This window comes from Meleagris gallopavo, chromosome 16 (genome assembly GCF_905368555.1).
Source record: "Meleagris gallopavo chromosome 16, MGAL_WU_HG_1.1, whole genome shotgun sequence".
In the NCBI taxonomy this organism is placed as follows: Eukaryota; Metazoa; Chordata; class Aves; order Galliformes; family Phasianidae; genus Meleagris; species Meleagris gallopavo.
This window is the reverse complement of record NC_139419.1, coordinates 8768407-8784849: the sequence shown is the minus strand read 5'-3', so window position 1 is coordinate 8784849 and position 16443 is coordinate 8768407. Positions and strand designations below refer to the sequence as shown.

At 44.6% G+C, this 16443-nt stretch overlaps 1 protein-coding gene across 3 annotated transcripts; it reads left to right on the top strand.

The window, feature by feature from the left end:
• Positions 1-2548: 2548 nt before the first annotated feature.
• Positions 2549-16066, top strand: RAC1 (Rac family small GTPase 1). Of its 3 annotated transcripts, XM_085237608.1 has the most exons (7): positions 2549-2762; positions 8909-8980; positions 9967-10084; positions 11949-12005; positions 13627-13689; positions 14170-14329; positions 14495-16066. In XM_085237608.1, the coding sequence occupies exons 1-7, from the start codon at positions 2728-2730 to the stop codon at positions 14623-14625; spliced, it is 636 nt and encodes a 211-aa protein (XP_085093734.1). In that variant the 5' UTR covers positions 2549-2727; the 3' UTR covers positions 14626-16066. The 3 variants fall into 3 exon arrangements, with proteins under 3 accessions (XP_085093734.1, XP_085093735.1, XP_085093733.1); XM_085237609.1 differs by lacking the exon at positions 11949-12005 and having other exon boundaries at positions 2551-2762; XM_085237607.1 differs by lacking the exons at positions 2549-2762; positions 11949-12005 and adding an exon at positions 5917-5994.
• Positions 16067-16443: the final 377 nt, after the last annotated feature.

Below are 16443 nucleotides of genomic sequence, written 5' to 3'. Positions count from 1 at the left end.
CTCTGTGAATTGCATCTATAACTATTCTATATACAATCCAGCAGAGCAATCATACTTACTAAGCTGATCATTTTTGCGTTAAGATGTTTGTTAGTAACCTCTTACTCGCCTGCTCTGTCTTCATCCTGTTCTCTAATTCTACATTTCTTTTACTCTGTCAAACTGTTTCTGTGTCCGCTTCTCCTTATAGTCTCAAGGGAAACAAATAACATACCTGCAAAGTGTTAAAATTATGCATCACATAAGTGAGCTTTTTTCTTTTTAAAATACCAATACACTTCTTACTGGTGAAACAAAAATGATGTAAGAATTAATTGAAGCCTAGATGAAATGTATTAAAGCCTAGTAATAGAATAATAGTGCATTGTGTACTGTAAGGAGCGTGCACACAAGTAGCAGTTCGTTCTCCAGGGCATGAACAGAACTCTTACCTGGAGAGAAGTTAGGATTTCAAATTCAAAATACCAACAATTCTGGAGTGAATAAATATGTACAGATGTGGGAAAAACAGCATATGACTGTTCCTATAATCATTATCCAAACTGTGATACTGTTTGTAATAACTAACAGTAAATACTCATCTAGATATTTTCTAATATCAGCATTTACACATCCAATTAGAATTGTCAGTTAGAACATACTCAAAGAATACTGTGTTTTAAAGTAAGTCATTCTTGGCAGTGCTTAAACTAACTGATCTCAAAAGAATCAGAGGAGCACTGAGAAGGAAATGCATTAAAATATACTGCTTGTTTCATGACAGGATCATTAATGCCATTTGTGCTAATGTCAGTGTTTCCTCCATGATTGCTTTATCCTTGTCTTTCTATGCTATTTTGTAACGATGTTGTAAATTTCATTGTGATTCTTTTTCGTGAAACAAATTCCCATTATCCATAAAAAAGAAACGGCAGAGGAATTGGGAGGTGGGAAATCAGAAGTACTTTTACGTGTCATTTGAATCTTTCCATGCTCTGATCTCCTCAAGACCCTGACATAAATCAGACAGCGTTTGGGTCTGCTCTATTTCTGTGCAGTACCTGAAAGGCCCCAGACGTGGCTATAGCAGCCAAGAGCAGCAGGAGCACTGTGCACTGCCCACACCTCTCCTCTGAGCTCCTGGGGCTGGGTATGGAAAGGTTGCCAAGTCATTGGCAGAGCAGGATATTCAGCTTGAATGACGAATCGCTTCAGCCTCCATCTGTATGAGGGAACGTGGACATACAGGTTTTATAAAAATAGCCTTTCATTTTTTCAGCGATAGTTATCATATTTTCCCTACTGACATGAAATATCTGAGAATTATCTTTGCCCACCAAAGGAAAATGGAAGAGAGTAAATATCATGGGATGCTCTGTCCACTGATGAGGTTTTGTTTTGTGGTATCCAAATAATTTAGACATGTTCTGAAATTAACAGGAGATAAATCACTGGAAACCCCCTGGGATGGCACCTCTGTTGATTTCAGTGAATTGATGGTCGCTCGGCACAAGAAGTTTGTGCTTGGGCCTCTTCCTCATGCTTCTTTTGATGGATGGCAACACAAGGAGAATGGTGGATGTGTGTGTCAGTCCAACCAGCAGCCTCTGCCAAGGAGAACAGCAACTGTGGAAAGGAAAAGGCTGCTGGGATCATCGGGCCTGATCTGCTTGACTTTTACTTCAACAGTTGCAGGAAATAAATGGTTTCCTTAGGGCAAAAAAGAAACCCAGGGCTCTGTGCAGCCTGGCAGCCCCAGCATGAGTGGTCCAGACTGCCCCACCGGGAGAAGCTGGCTGTGTACTGAAGTGGCCTAAAACCTGCCGGCAGATTTAATTAATGTCGCAGCATGACAGGAGGAGGGAGGGCAGCAGGAGGATCTGTCGATGAAGTGTTCTGGCTCTGCACTGTGCTGGCACGTGCAGCGAGAAGGACCAGCCTGAGGGGAAACGGGCACCTGTCCGTGGAGGCACACAGGGAACGCCTCAGGTTGTCCTTAGCTTGAGTTGCATCTGCACAGTAAATCTGTACAGCGAACCTAATTCCACATTGACACGTTTCTTGCAGTACCGTGCATCGGTGCGTGCACAAAAGCCTTGTGGCAGATGGGCCTTAGGAGTGTTGAAAGCGGGGATTCCAAAATGGTGTCCAAAAGGAGCGTTTGGTTTGAGAGGTTTGAGACGATGCGGCTGCCAGCCCTCCATACCACAGAGCCGGGGCCAGGGCGGGATTCCGCCCCCCGGACTCAGGCGCACGGAGAGCAGGCAGGAGCCGCGGCGGGTGGGCGAGCAGCCCGCGCCCACAGCGCGACCCGGCAGCACTGCTGCGTGACACCGCATTTCTGTAAGGCTCCGCGCGATTCAACGACAGCAAAGAATAAAAAGGGATCGGCCCCAGGCCGCCCCGGCGCAGAGCTGCAGGCGGCGGGCAGCCAGGCTGGGCGGCGGCGCCGCTCCCGCTCCGACGGACGGAGGAACCGAGCGGCGGCACCGCGGCGACTCCCGGGAGGGCGGGGCGCCTCGAGCGGGCCCGGAGGCGGGGCGGCGGCCGCACGGAGCTCGGCCGGATGTGAGCGGAGCGGCCGCTTCCTGTTTCCCGCAGTTCTCTCTCCCCGCCTTGGGTGGTGGCCGCTGCCTCGTCCCCGCTTGCAGGCACAGGGCGGAGGCGGCCGCGACACGCTGCGGAGCGCTCCGCCGCCGGCTGCCTTCTTGCGCGGCGCTCCCCGCCCCGCCCCGCTCAGCGGCCGCGATGCAGGCCATCAAGTGTGTGGTGGTGGGCGACGGGTGAGTGCGGCCCCGCGGCGGGCGGCGGCGCGGATCCCTTCGGTCGGGCCCGAACCCCGGATCCCGAGGGCGGGCGGCGGTCGGGGGTGGGGGGCGTCGCGGGGACGGGCGGGGGGCGCCGGCCGCCTGCGGGCGAGGGGGGAGCGGAGCGGAGCGAGCGCGGGCCGGGCGGCGGCCGCTGCCGGCAAATGGTGGCTCCGGGAGGGGCGGGCGGAGCGCGGGTCGAACGCGGCCCCGGCCCCAGCCCAGCCCGAACCCAGCCCGCTCCGCGCCGTGGCGGCGGGTGGTGCCGGCCGAGACGGGGCGGGGGTGCGCGCTGCCGGGCGGGGCCCTGCGGGGCTGCGGGCTGTGCGGGGCCGCGACGCGCCGGGGAGGAGGCAGCGCGTCACGGCGGGAACGGGCGGAACGGCGGGTATGGGCGGAACGGCGGGAGGCGGCTCGTGCCGCGTGAAACCTCTAGCGTGGAAGCGGCGAAGTAACGAACTTATATCGCTAGATCTGCCTTCTGCTGCACAACGAAGTGAAATCTGTTACGCTCCGATCAAACCGTAAACGCGTGTGAGCAGAGCGCTTTGCTGTTCGCATGGCTCCTGTCTGGCGAGGTTCCTGGCTGCAAGAGGCTGAGAAAGCAATTGAAACCCAACTAATTAACATCATACTCATCTGTAAATGACTGCTATGCCTGCAGCACTCTGAATGTGATGGTCCTTAATATATTAATATATTAGTTAGAAAGAACTTCTTAGGGTCAGCCAGGACTAAGCTTACCTGTTGGATTTCAGCATAAGCTCTGGAACTGTGATGGGGAAGGAGCTGTGTTTGCTGCTTCTCAGTGCTCTCTGCCATGTGTTGCCGTTGACCCAGAGGCATTCTTTCTCTCTTGCTGGATGCCAGAGCTCAGGGCAGCTGAACAAGGCGTGGCTTGTGCAGTTCCACGGGATTTTTTTCCCCCTTGGTAGAAACAAAAATCCCAGTGTAGGCCAAGCATAATTGGTGTCACAGCAAACCTCTGTGGATGACAGAGGGCTGTAAGTGTCACTGGATGGCCTTGCTGCTGTCTCTGTCATTGAATGTGGTGGATTAACCTTCAAGTTACTTGTGTGTGCTTTTGTATTTTTTCAACAAGACTTTGAGTCCTCAAGCAGACAGCTGTTAGAAAGATAAACTTAACTCATGCAGCAAATTTGTTCTGCCTGCTCTCAGTGTGCAGGGTTTTGAGCAGTATGAACATGAGTGTACTGAGTGCTTGATCATCTGACAGAGCTTTTTATAGTCCTGTAATTAATTGATGGTGGGCAGCATGACTGCAGGCTAATTTTCTGGTTGTGTTGATTTTAAAAACGACTAAAATAGCTTTTTTTTATTGTCAGTTTTTAAAGTTAATTAATGTCTGTGGCAGTGCTGTAAATAAATGTGGTGCATCAAGTTTGGGTGGGGAAAAAGTACAGCCTCTTTCCTCCACTGGGTTGGAGAGCTCAGTACAGACCATGCGTTACTCAGTGATTTACTCAGCAAAGCAGTTCTTTTTTATCCCTTGCTTTGTAAACTATTCCTGTTCTGAATGCTTTTCCTGCTCTTCGTGCTGGAAATGAAAGTGTGTAGTCCTACCCAAGTCTTATACCCATGTGTAAACAAAACAGGACTTCGTGGGCTTTCCTTCCTCTGTAGTTACAAACACAGACATCTTAGCATCCCATCTAGAAACGGTTGCTCAGTTTTGGTATCTGTTAATTGTCCTCTGCTGGGATTTTTAAATATTTTATGGTGTTTCTCTCCTGTTGCTTCAGAAGTGAAGGCATTACAGGCATTCTCGTAAATGCGTAATGTTTGGCTTAGATAAGGCTAAAGCTTCGGTGCTCCAGGAAAACAATGCAAGTTAAAGATTTGCTTGTATGACATAAAACTTCGGTGCTGATATATGTACCCCATGGAGATCCACTGGGAACAAAACAGAGCTGTGGATGTACCTGTGCAGCCTTTAACATCTATGAGCGAGCAGGCGGTTTCTGATCCGTAAGCCCTGTTTGTTCTTAGGGCTCTGACTAATAAGTTTTTAGAGCTCTAATTTGGCTGAAAAACACAGCATGTATGCTGGTTGTGCAGTCTCATTTTGCTCGTTTTCCTCTTCACTGTGAGGATTGTTATGAAAATAAATGGCAACTGTTGCTTGTGCTTGTTGAAGATGCAGATCAATAGGAAGGTGCAGGACAGATGATGAGCACTGTGCTTGGATAGTAACTGCAGGGGTTGCTGCTGACTGACACTTGTGAATAGCACTGCTGGAAGTTATTTTTAGCAGCTTTTGTTTTCACTCTGAAATAGCAGCTGTTAAGTGGTATGAAATCTCAAGTGATCTCGTGTAACACTAGGGGAAGTCCTGTGCTTTGGAGAAACGATTATTATTTGCAGAGAAATGGTCAACTTCATGCTCTTTTGGATGTCGTTTTCACTGTAAAAATATTGTAAGAACGAGAGAGATGAATTAAGAGTCCATGTTTGGAATTCTGCTCACCTTGAGACCTTGCTGGCTAAAGCTATGCTGCTTGATCTGGCAACTTGTCAAGAGGAAGGGGGGTGATGGGTTCCTTAGCAAGTGCAGGGCGAGGTTCTGAGCTCCTCCACTCTCCAGTGCCACCTGCGGAGACTCCAAGTGTAGGAACTTCTGTTATTGCACTTCTAAGGTTTAGATTAAAAATTGGGTAGTATTGGAAATGCTGAGTGGCATATTTGGGAGATGGGTGTCACAGTGTGAAAAGCAGCTCATTTGGAAAAGCAGCATATATCTAAACCTTTGCTGTAGCAAAAATATGGCACTTTTTGTCCAAGGACAGTGCTGGTGAGTGATGTCCCATCCACTGCTTGATGTGAGTGGAGACCTGGGTCATGCAGCATGCCTGGGGTGGAGCTGGTTCACAGAGCTAAGAGAGAAAGGAATGATGTTGTCAGAGGCTTTCAGAAGGCTGCCACCTGTTTGCAGATATCAGCATTTCTGGAATTAAAACAGCAATTACTTCAGCGGGCCACCTCCTCCATTCCTGTGGCTGCAAACAGCAACGAAATTCACACAGTTGGGTTTTAGTCATAGGAGAGGAGGAGAGTGGAGCATCTGTGTGGTTCTGGTGCCTGCAGGATGGAGGAAATGCTGGCACAGGTCCTCTGATGGCTTTCTGAGCATGTCACGTACGTGTCTGCCAGCAGCAATAACGTGGGGAGCTCTGCAGAACCGCTTGGTGTAAGTAAGAAAGGGATGGCATGCCTTGTTTCCAGGAACACGCGCGTGGTTTTACAGACTGGTTCCTGGAGGGTGTCAGAAAGCAATTCACTGCTGTGTTTGTAAGTCCTTCACTTAGTGTTAAGTCATTAAAATGCTGGATTTCTGTTGGCCATGTTTTTAATTGCAGTCAAATGTTACCAGTTTCATTTGATGCAATCGTGGGTGGACAGAGCTGTGATTAAGTAGTTGCTTGAAATTTTGTTATGACTAAGTTTGGTTTGGAAGTATCTTAGTGTCTTAGTCTTTATGTGCAGATTTATACTTTGCCAAACAAGTGCAGTTCTTTCTAAGTTCCTTATCACAGAACTTGGTCAGCTTAGAGAAAAGCTGTAAGTACTTAGAGGTTGAGCTTCATTGCAAAGATAGATATTGGAGTTCATTTTGAAGATTGGTAACTGAAATATCTGATTTGTGGGGCAGTGAGCCAGAAGGCAAGGGAAGCAGGAAGCCTGGAATGGAGCAAGCCTGAAACAGGGTTGTTGAACGTGTTGTTTCTTGTTTAAGTGACTGTGCTGCTCATACATGCTGCAGGCAGGCACTTCTGAGCATGGAATGAAACCTGTCTCCACCTCCTTGCGCTGTTCTATTAGCCAGAGCAGACTCACCGGTTTCAGAGCAGGGTGAGCAAAGAAGCCTGAGCACAGAGGCAAGTTCTTGGGCCTCTGCTGAAAATGTTAAGTTCCACATGAATTTGTTAGAAGCTTGTGTTGTCTGTAATGAACCCGCTGGAAAGTGAAGCATCAGACCAGACAGGTTCTGGAAGCACGTGAGCACGTAGTTTGGAGCCGCAGGAAGTTTCCTAAGGAGTGTGTGCCTTGCTGCTCTCAGTGTTTGAGGGTTTTCACGTTTGCCCTTCGTCAGCTGGACTGGCAGAGCCTGCTTTATAGCTTGATGACAGCATTCAGCAGCACGCTGTAACAGATGAAGCAGCCCAAGGATCTGAGCAGCAGGTTGTCCTTAGGGGGGGAGTGCAGAGCTTCCCCTCGTGTAGTGGCTTGTTAGCAGTCAGCTGAGTGCCCCTGCAAGGAGGACAGCATGGGATCTCCTCTGCTGGCAGCTGTTAAGCCAGCTTAGCTGTGTGGCACACTGCTCCCGGATTTCTCCCACAAAGTTTTTGTGTGGTAAGTGTGCTGCTCTGTGTGAGTGTGTCAAACATGTTGCTACAGGAAAACATCCACAGGTCGTACTTTCCTAGAGCAGAGGAATATTCTGGCGTTCAGTTTGTATGCTGGAAGAAAAAGAAGAATGTCAGATCAAGTTTCTTTAGAGCAGGTGTGAAAAACAGTGCAGGAAACTGCCACTGTGTGCTGTGATTAGAGAGCGGCAGGTGTGGGACATTCTGCTCAGGAACAAAGGCACAATTAAGAAATAGGCATGGAGGATAAAATCTGTGGCATTACCGTGTGCAGCGAAGCACTCCTCTTTCATGGCTTGAATGTGTGTGGTGCTGTTGTCAGGGGTTGCCATGGCCTTCCTAGGTTGACTGGCACTGAGCTGCTCAACCTGTAACGCTCCTTACAGGTTCAGCTATGACAAAGGTACTTACCCTGCCTTAGACTGTGAGTCATTAGGTAAGGCTGATTGGTTAACACAGTGTCCAATGATTTTCAGTAGTGTTTTGAAGTTGATCTTTGGTATATGAAGTAGCAATCCATGGTTCTCCAGAAAGAAAAGAAATGCCATGATTCAAATGTAAAATAGTTGCTAAAATTCAGATATGAACGCCTCAGCTGTTTGCAGGATGGGAGCTATGAGCCCATGACTAATGCTCATTTCTGTGAGTTGTCTTTGTCTTCTGCAAAAGCGAAGGGATTACAGGGTATTTTTAGCAGTAGCATTTGGTTTCTGGTAATATTTTTTTTGTTGTTAATACTAGCTGTGGTTCTAGACTAAAGTGTTCCTTCAGCTTGTGACAGATTCGATTCAGGAGGCCTGAGAGTCCAACCTGCTGCTAACAGCAAGGTTTGTACATACAGTAAGGTTGGGAAGTTCCTACTGGCTTGCTTTGAGTGTTCAGAGAGAAAGTTGTTTGCGAGGTGGTGCCAGTTTCCTTGGGCAGGAGTGTCTGAGAAGGGCAGGTGGGTGGGCTGTGGGGTGCTGTCTTCTGCAAGGAACTGTGGGCACAGTGACCTGGAATCCCTCACACCACCAAAGTACTGTGCTTGAAGTGAGAAGCCAGCATAAGAACCAAGCTGCAGCCCATTAAAAAAAAAAAAAAAAAAAAATCCAATTTCAAGCATTCTGATCCTTCATTTGTAACTGAAACAGAAGTTCAAGTCTGGTCCCTCCTTTGATGTCTGAGTGTAGGTGAGATGTGAGGATGGGAGGAAAGTGAAGCGCTTGCTGCCGGCATTGCGGCAGAGGGCTGGGACAGGAGCTCACGGTGCTTCTGCTGGTTTGGGGCTGTTTGGAGCTGCATCTGTGGGTCAGGGTTTGGTGCTGGGAGCTCTTTCTGCAGCGTTGGAATGCAGTTTATCTGTAAGGCAGCCAGAGAGGTGCTTGGGTGGTTGGTGAATGTGTGCCGAGAGTCACTCTGCAGTAGCAATAAACATTTTGGGGGTTGCCATTTGTATTGCTCTCACGTAAGCAAAAATAATGATATGTGAGAAATCATACATTTCAAGCTTTCTTCAAACTTGTATAAAATAAAACTAAAGGTAACAGAATGGATGTTTATATTAGCTGTGCTTCCATTAGCAGTAACCTTAGGGCTGTAGCCTCTTATTTGTTTTTGTGTGCAATAGTTTCTACTGGCGCTCTCAATTGTTCCTTAGGTGACTGGGTGTAATTAGTTTTCTTCCCTAAGAGGACTATTATTGCTTGCTATTTAAGATGAATATTCTTTTCATGTAAACTTTCTCTTTTTTTGCAGTGCTGTAGGTAAAACATGCCTACTCATCAGTTACACAACCAATGCGTTTCCTGGGGAATACATACCCACAGTGTAAGTACTTACAAAATTCTAAAAACATTTGTCAACACAGTGGTGCTTACTGCTGGTCCAGCTTCCTCGCTGAGCTGCCTGAATTGCCTGCACACCATTCAGTGCCATCAGAACATCTGGCTGAGCATCTGCGTGTGCTGCAGGGGAAGTGTGCCGGGCTGCCCTTGGTGTGGCTGTGGCAGCACTTCCTCCAGTGAGTAGATTTGGCTCTCCCTGAGCACAAGGCCGCCTCGACAAGGACGGGTATTTAGTGACATTTTGACAGTTACCATTCTTTCTTACAATAACGTGTTATTTCTGTACTAATAGCAGGGTCAAACAGCTCATAAACCAATTACTTGTATGCTTTATGTGACTACAGATGAGATTTTTCTGTTCCTTCCCCTTTTGTGTATGTGTTAGTGCCAGTCCTTTGCTGAGCTGGCCACAGCTCAGTGGCTCTTCAGGCATTGTTATGGGAACTCATCTATTTTAGTGCTTCCCTCTATCTTGCATGGAAGAACTTGCTGGTATCAGTATTAGTGCAGTTCCCTCTGTGAGGACCTGCTGGGTGGCATTTCATACACAAGCAGCTTCCCTGCCCTTAACAGATGTCTCTGTAAAGTGTATTTATCTAGCTTGTTCTCTGTAAGTGTTGATGAGAGATTTCAGATGACTTTAGTAACTCTAAGGCCTTCTTGTCTTAATTACTCCTGGTTTCCCTTTTTTTTTTTTTTGTCTTAATTTTTTGTGTTATATTATGCTTGTGTTCCTGCTGAAGTTAATTTGCCCTAAAACATTAAATTGTGTCTACAGCAATGATAAAAATCACACTTCTACTGGCTCCTGGTATTTGAAGTATTTAAAAACTTTTTCTGGGGAGCAGAAAGATGCAGTAAGTGTTCTCTCTTATAGCTTTCCTAATTAAGACTCTGTACGAAGAAATGCTCAAGGTGCCCAATTTTACTGCAAGCAAATGCAGCTAGCTTTTAATTTTTATTTTTTAGCTTTGACAACTACTCTGCTAATGTAATGGTTGATGGCAAACCGGTCAATCTGGGCCTGTGGGATACAGCTGGTCAAGAGGACTATGACAGACTACGCCCACTCTCCTACCCCCAAACAGTAAGTGCTGGTGTGAAGCCTAAGATAGACAGCTTTAAGCTCTATTAGAGACGTTACATCTGGAGCTGTATTTCTTACAACTTTATTAAGGTACTTGTTGCACGTAGGCTGAAGGTAGCTTGCCGTAACGATAATCTTTGTTTGTACAACTGTCTAAATGTTGAAATTTACACTCTTGGGTGTTTGTGTGCATCGATGCATGTTGGCTTTATGTAGTTGCAGTCTCAGAATTAATCAAGAATTCTGGTTAAAAGAAGGGGAAAAAAAAGGGGGGGGGAGAGAGGAGCAATAAAAAAAAAAAAACCTGAGCGAGTAGAGTGGTCCCATCAGTGAGTCCATTGATACTAAAGTTAGCATGGCTAACTAGGGGGTTTGTTTTGTTTTCAGGCATGATGCAACCTGACACTGTCACTGCTAAGCACTTGAAGTTGTTTAGTCTCTGTGCAGATGTACTAAATGTGAAAGAGGCAGTCCTGAATGAAGATCTCAGCAGTACTGACAGAGGCTGGGTTGTGGTTTTCAAATCTACTTAACCCTGTGGCTACTTTCTTTCTTACTGCAGTTCCTGCTATAACATGGATACAAACATGTTTCTGTTTGCAGTGCTTGCAACTGGTTAAATCTTGTCTGAGCACTGTTTTTCCTTTTACAAAGAAAATGCTGAAGTAATCTGCTCTTTCTTTCCAGTGTGACTTCAGCTGCAGTTGGTCTTTGCAGAGGTTGCTTTTCTGGTCAGTTTAGAGCAGTTATGTTCATCTGGTGCTGGCATCCTTTCAGTAAAGAAAGGAGATAACTTGCAGGCGTTATCAGCATTGATTACTGCTGTTGTCAACTATCACTGACAGTTAATAATTCAGTATTAATAATGTTAAATGCAGACTTGTTCTAGTTATTCTACAGCATAACTGCTCCTCTGAATAATGAGAATCTTATTTAATGAATTCTGTAATTCTTTTTTTAGTAAGCTTGTATTAATTCAAAGTTTTTCCTTAATTCACTGCTTACTAACTCATAAATGGGGCCAAAGGGAAAGCCTACAAGACGGATGTGAGCCGCCAGCTGTAGGCACTTCTGACTGAAATGTTAGAACTGTCTGCCTTCCCTCATCAGAGAATAAATGGAAGATTTCACTAAAATATATCTAATTTTGGATACTTAGGAGAACTTCAGGTTTCCTTAAAATCTTCAATAAAAAAGTATTGCAGGGCAGAGAAAAAGTGTCTGGAAAGATCACTCAGCAGTGTGGAAAAGCTGATGGCAAAGGAGGATGTTGTTCCTCCCAGGGCACGTGTGCTGTCAGCCTGCTGAAATAACTGTGGCTTTCTAATAGTCTACAAAAGAATTCCATGTCAATCTAAACATTCTTTTTTGGAAATCTCTTCTGTACATGCACATTAAACTGATAAGCAAAGGTCTGCAATGCTGTCACTACTCAGCTTGTATGCTTTCCTACAGCAAAAATTGGAAAGAGGGTGTTAGGTCTTGAACTTCTCATGATGAAGTCCTCAGCTCTTACAGCTGTGCAGTAAGGCAATATTCAGCAGCACTTAAAGGCCAAAACTCACACAACTCTCATTTAAAACAAACAAACAACAGAGGTGGCTAACCTTGCTTCTTTTCAAGAGAAGAAACCTAAAAGGCAATTTTTTTTGGTATGGTGTTTGCTCTTCCGAGTCACATCTGACAATGCAGACCAACAGAGGTGTATGGGAAGCCTGGCAGCCAGGTTTGGGTGCAGGTTGTGCTGAATTACAGAGCAGAGACAGAAAGGCATGTTGTAAATACTTTGAGCACCAGTCGCTGGTGAAGAGAACAGTTTCCCTGACATCACTTTAGGAGTAACGCTATCTCGTACTGTTATTAGGTTGGAGCAACCAATGGTAAGAATATATCTTCCAGTCTGACAGATCAACCTATTGCCGTATGTAACTCCATAAGTAAACTTCAGTTCCAAGTTCTGTCATCTCGTCTTGCTTATGACAGTGATAAATTGGCCCCTATTTTTTTTTAACAAACTACTTCTCTTGGAACTAATTTGTAGATCTGAGAACTCCATTACTGCATCTCTTTACAGCTTGCTAAGACTAAAGCACTTCTCACAAATAAAAAGCACTTCTTCCTGTTTATTTGGTAGTGTGCAAGACACCTGAAATCTTGAAATAAGTCCTCAGGGTCACACCAATGTTTGATCTCTGGAGATAGTAAAGGAGAGTCTGCATAGTGTGCAGAGCTTCAATCACCACAAACTTGCAGAATTGGAAAACAGAAGTAGTGGCCATAGTATCACGGTATTTGATGTTGTTTCTTTCTTTTTCTGGGTTGCTGCTCTGGAAACTTGTTGGGGAGATGCATGAACAACTGGGTTGCAAGTGCTTAGCAATGCAGATGTTAGATGCTGACCTAACAAAAAACGCCTTGAAATGCAGCACAATCAACTAACATTCTGAAATTCCTAATTCTTTAACACATCTGATGCTGGAGTAAGTAAGTATGGGTGCAGAGGAAGGCTGGGGAAAGTTGGGCCTGTTTGAGATGTGTTTATTGGATTTGGGGTCATACAGCAGAACTGTCCTCATCTAGCTGCATAGAGTGAATTTGTGTGGTTATTTGGAATGCTTGTAGATGGCTGTAATGGACCTCATTGCTTTTTGTTTTCTTAGTGTACTGTACAACAGTTAGCAGAGACACTTGCTGTGTGATAATTTCACACGATCTTATTTATCATCTTTGCTTTCAAGTAAAAGGCAAGATATGAAAGTTCCTTAAAAGGAACCCATATTTCTGTCTATGCTTCCTCATAGTTTGGAAATGGAAGAAAAGAGGTACTGTGATGTGAGATTTTTAATACCCTTCTCAATCCTAGTTTTGTTACAGAGAAGTTCTTAAGTTTTTATATAGAATTGACAGTAGTAACAGATTCTTCTGCCTTTAGCATGGGAGTAACAGTTGTGGAAGCTGATGTTGTGATTTTGGTTTTTTTACTCACAGCAATACACTGCCTTTGCAGTTTAAGATTACTTTGGAGTACATTAATAGTTTATTCTTTTTCAGAAATGGGTGCTGCTGGTCATACTTTGTACCAACCTGTGCTGAGGAGTTAGGTGTCTTTTAAGGGTCAAATTGCTTAGAGGTCAGTAAGAGCACCCCTCCCCAGCTCAGAAGCCAGTCTCTTGCCTCTTCACTGCTGTGTTTGTCAGGAAGCTCAAGTGTTTCTAAATGTCAGTAAGAGAGAAGGAACATTCAGGACAGTAAACCTGCAGTGCAGTGATATTAGTTTGGTTGTTGGCTACTGCAATAGCTGATTATAAACTTGATTACAATCTACTTGTTTCCCTCCCCACATACCTCTCTGCCTCTGCTTGTAGCAGTCTGGGAATGGATTTCCCACGGGGAAGCCGCCTCTGATTGTTGCATCCAGCTGTGTCCGACCTCGCCTTGCAAGTTGTGGTACAGATGGTGGGGGTGCTCATCTCTTCTCACGGTGATGCAGTTTTTCCAGAGGTTGATCCACCAGGCTGACTTTTGTCCACTTTGTTTTTTAGGATGTCTTCTTAATCTGCTTTTCCCTTGTGAGTCCTGCTTCCTTTGAAAATGTCCGTGCTAAGGTAAATATAAGCTGGCATTATTTCATTTAAATATATTATTAATTTTACAGTGGTTTGAAGGAAAAACAAGTGCATGTAGCAGTTAGGCTGGGAGCACTGTTTGTCAGTCAGTCACCATTCAGGTACCTGCTCTGCTGCTGTTACATTGCTTCACGTCCTTTGGATGTCTGAGCCTATGGCAGTGTGGTCACAAAGGAGAGGTGGTTGCCATGGGGGTGGAAGTGCAGATCAGGGTTTTTCCAGCATAGAGAAAAGATACAGCCTTAGTAGAATGATTTATAAGTATATGGAAATACCTGTTGGTATGAATAAAGAATTGTTTTGCAATTGTATGCTTTTTTTTTTTAATTCCATCTTAAAGAGCTCTTACGTTCTCCCCTTTCGTTCTTTGACACCTGAAAGTGTCACGAAAGGCTCTGAGCTTTACAGCTGTAATGTTTGAGAACCTGCACCATGACACTGTTATTGCTTTCTGTGCAGTGGTATCCTGAGGTGCGGCACCATTGCCCCAACACTCCCATCATTTTAGTGGGTACCAAACTCGATCTCAGAGATGATAAAGACACTATTGAAAAACTGAAGGAGAAGAAGCTGACTCCTATCACCTACCCACAGGGCCTTGCCATGGCAAAAGAGATAGGTATGGCTGCAACGGGGTTACTGTGGGCTTTGGTCTTTTGTTTGTGGAAGATACCGCAGCGTAATTAACAAAAATGCCGGGCTTTTGTTGTGGAGTTCATTGCAGAAGCAGTGTTTTCTTTAACTGCGGAGAAGTGCTTTGTAATTGCCCCCTTGCTTCCCACAGGTGCAGTGAAATACCTAGAATGCTCAGCACTTACACAGCGAGGCCTCAAGACAGTGTTTGATGAAGCTATCCGAGCGGTTCTGTGCCCCCCGCCTGTAAAGAAGAGGAAGAGAAAATGTCTGCTGCTGTAAAGTCACCCTCCCCCAACCCTCCAAACCCTGTGCTTTGCTCAGAACAATGGAGCATTCACATTCAATGCCAAGTTTGTCTATTATAAATTAGTTCTCTTCCATAAATTTTTGAACCAATCAATAATTCCATGGTTTCATTTGTTTGAAGTATCAAAGTTCCTTTTCATTCTACTAAAAGCGAAATCCTAAAAGACAAACCTATATAAAGCCTTATTTTTAAAATCTTATTCTTGCTCAATTACTTAAGCGTTGCCAAACTATCTGCTGAACTAAGTTGTGTTGTGCTAGGAACGAACACTAAGCACTAAACTGTTTTTTAAAGATTCTTCTTGAAGATGACTCTAATTTCTGTTAGGAAATGCAAAAACACTTTCTAGTTTTTCACAGTAACAGTACCGCATAATTAGCAAAACGCTGCAGTCCAACATTTTATTATTAAATGTTTTCTCAACCCAGGGTCATTGCATAGCTTTGTATATTGAACCCAAGTCACTGACAATGACTGACAAGTCACAGTGTAAAATGCTTTATCGTTGGTAAGGGCTCGGTTGCAATCTAGTTCTTGCTGCTGTGATTTCAAAAACAAAAACTGTTCTTACTGAAGTATATTTAGTCCTTTTGACAGCATTGTGTTGTGATGAAACAGTGGCTTGGATCAACTGATAGTGCCAGACAGTATTTTGACACTGTACAGATCAATTTACACTACACTGCCAGAGTAGTTGAAATTGAGTCAACTTAAGGTTAAAATTGGTGACTGCTTCCCCAGGTGTGCAGTAGTGGAAGAGAGGTTGGTGTTCATAGGTAAATTCCTTTGACGTTCATTAGGGCATTCATTTAGCTAGTTTTGAACAGTCATTCCCACACATTGTGTAGTAAATGCTTTTCTTGTAGAATCTCTTCTTACCGAGCAATAGAGCTTGTATTTTAAAACCTTTCTGATGATAGATTTTTTTTTAGTAAAGTAGAATGATCAAGCATAGCCTTCTTTTGTTTTTGTTATTTTCAACCCAGTAAGTTATGCTTTCTGAGGAGCTTTTAGTCTATTAACTAGGTGTACAAATCATGTGAAGCAGCTTTACACATCTTAGTAATTTTTATATTTTAGACCTCTATAATCTATGAACCTTCTCAGATGTCACTATTTGCCAGATATCCCCAACACTGTAACATTACTAATGCAGACAAGTGTTCTTTGTCACCTCCATGTCCATGTGCAGCATAGATGGAGTAATGGTAACTTGGGTCTGTGAGGTTCTGTAAATTAGTGCTAATGTTCTGTACATCCTCAGCTGGCAGGAATACAGTGTTGAACTACACCCTTTCGACCACTAAAGCAAAACTTAAAAGTTGCAAAATTGTGAAGTTTTTACATTGATCTTTTGCTAATGCAATTAGCAGTATGTTTTGCATGTATGAATTAATAAATCCTTGAATCACATGTGGTAGTGTTGAGTTTTTGAGCAAGCTTTCTCATGCTTGTAGCACTATGCACAAGCAGCAACTTGGGCTGTGTGGGTCCTCAGTCTATTTGTGCTGAATAGCCACAGGCACTTCCAGTGATGCTCTGATGTTACAAATCAGAATTAAATGCAGTACTTACCCCTGCTTCTTCAGCCTTGCACGATCATTTGAGTTGCTGTTTGTCCCACAGTGTTTTAAAGATTGTGATAACCAGGGGAAAAATGCACACTACAGAAGTTATTCAGCTTACTATGTGCAAACAGAAGTTGATATTTTTTTTTCCTCTTGGTACTTGGGGTGTTTCTGAATGCTTGTAAAAGGGTGGCTCCACTCCAGTGAGCAGTTAACACTCTT

Excerpts from the sequence above, each read along its gene's own strand:
- RAC1 (XM_085237608.1), top strand. The coding sequence starts at position 2,728 with ATGCAGGCCATCAAGTGTGTGGTGGTGGGCGACGG. Across the intron at positions 13,690-14,169 it reads TTGAAAATGTCCGTGCTAAG|TGGTATCCTGAGGTGCGGCA; the intron begins GTAAATATAAGC and ends CTTTCTGTGCAG. Across the intron at positions 14,330-14,494 it reads TGCCATGGCAAAAGAGATAG|GTGCAGTGAAATACCTAGAA; the intron begins GTATGGCTGCAA and ends TGCTTCCCACAG.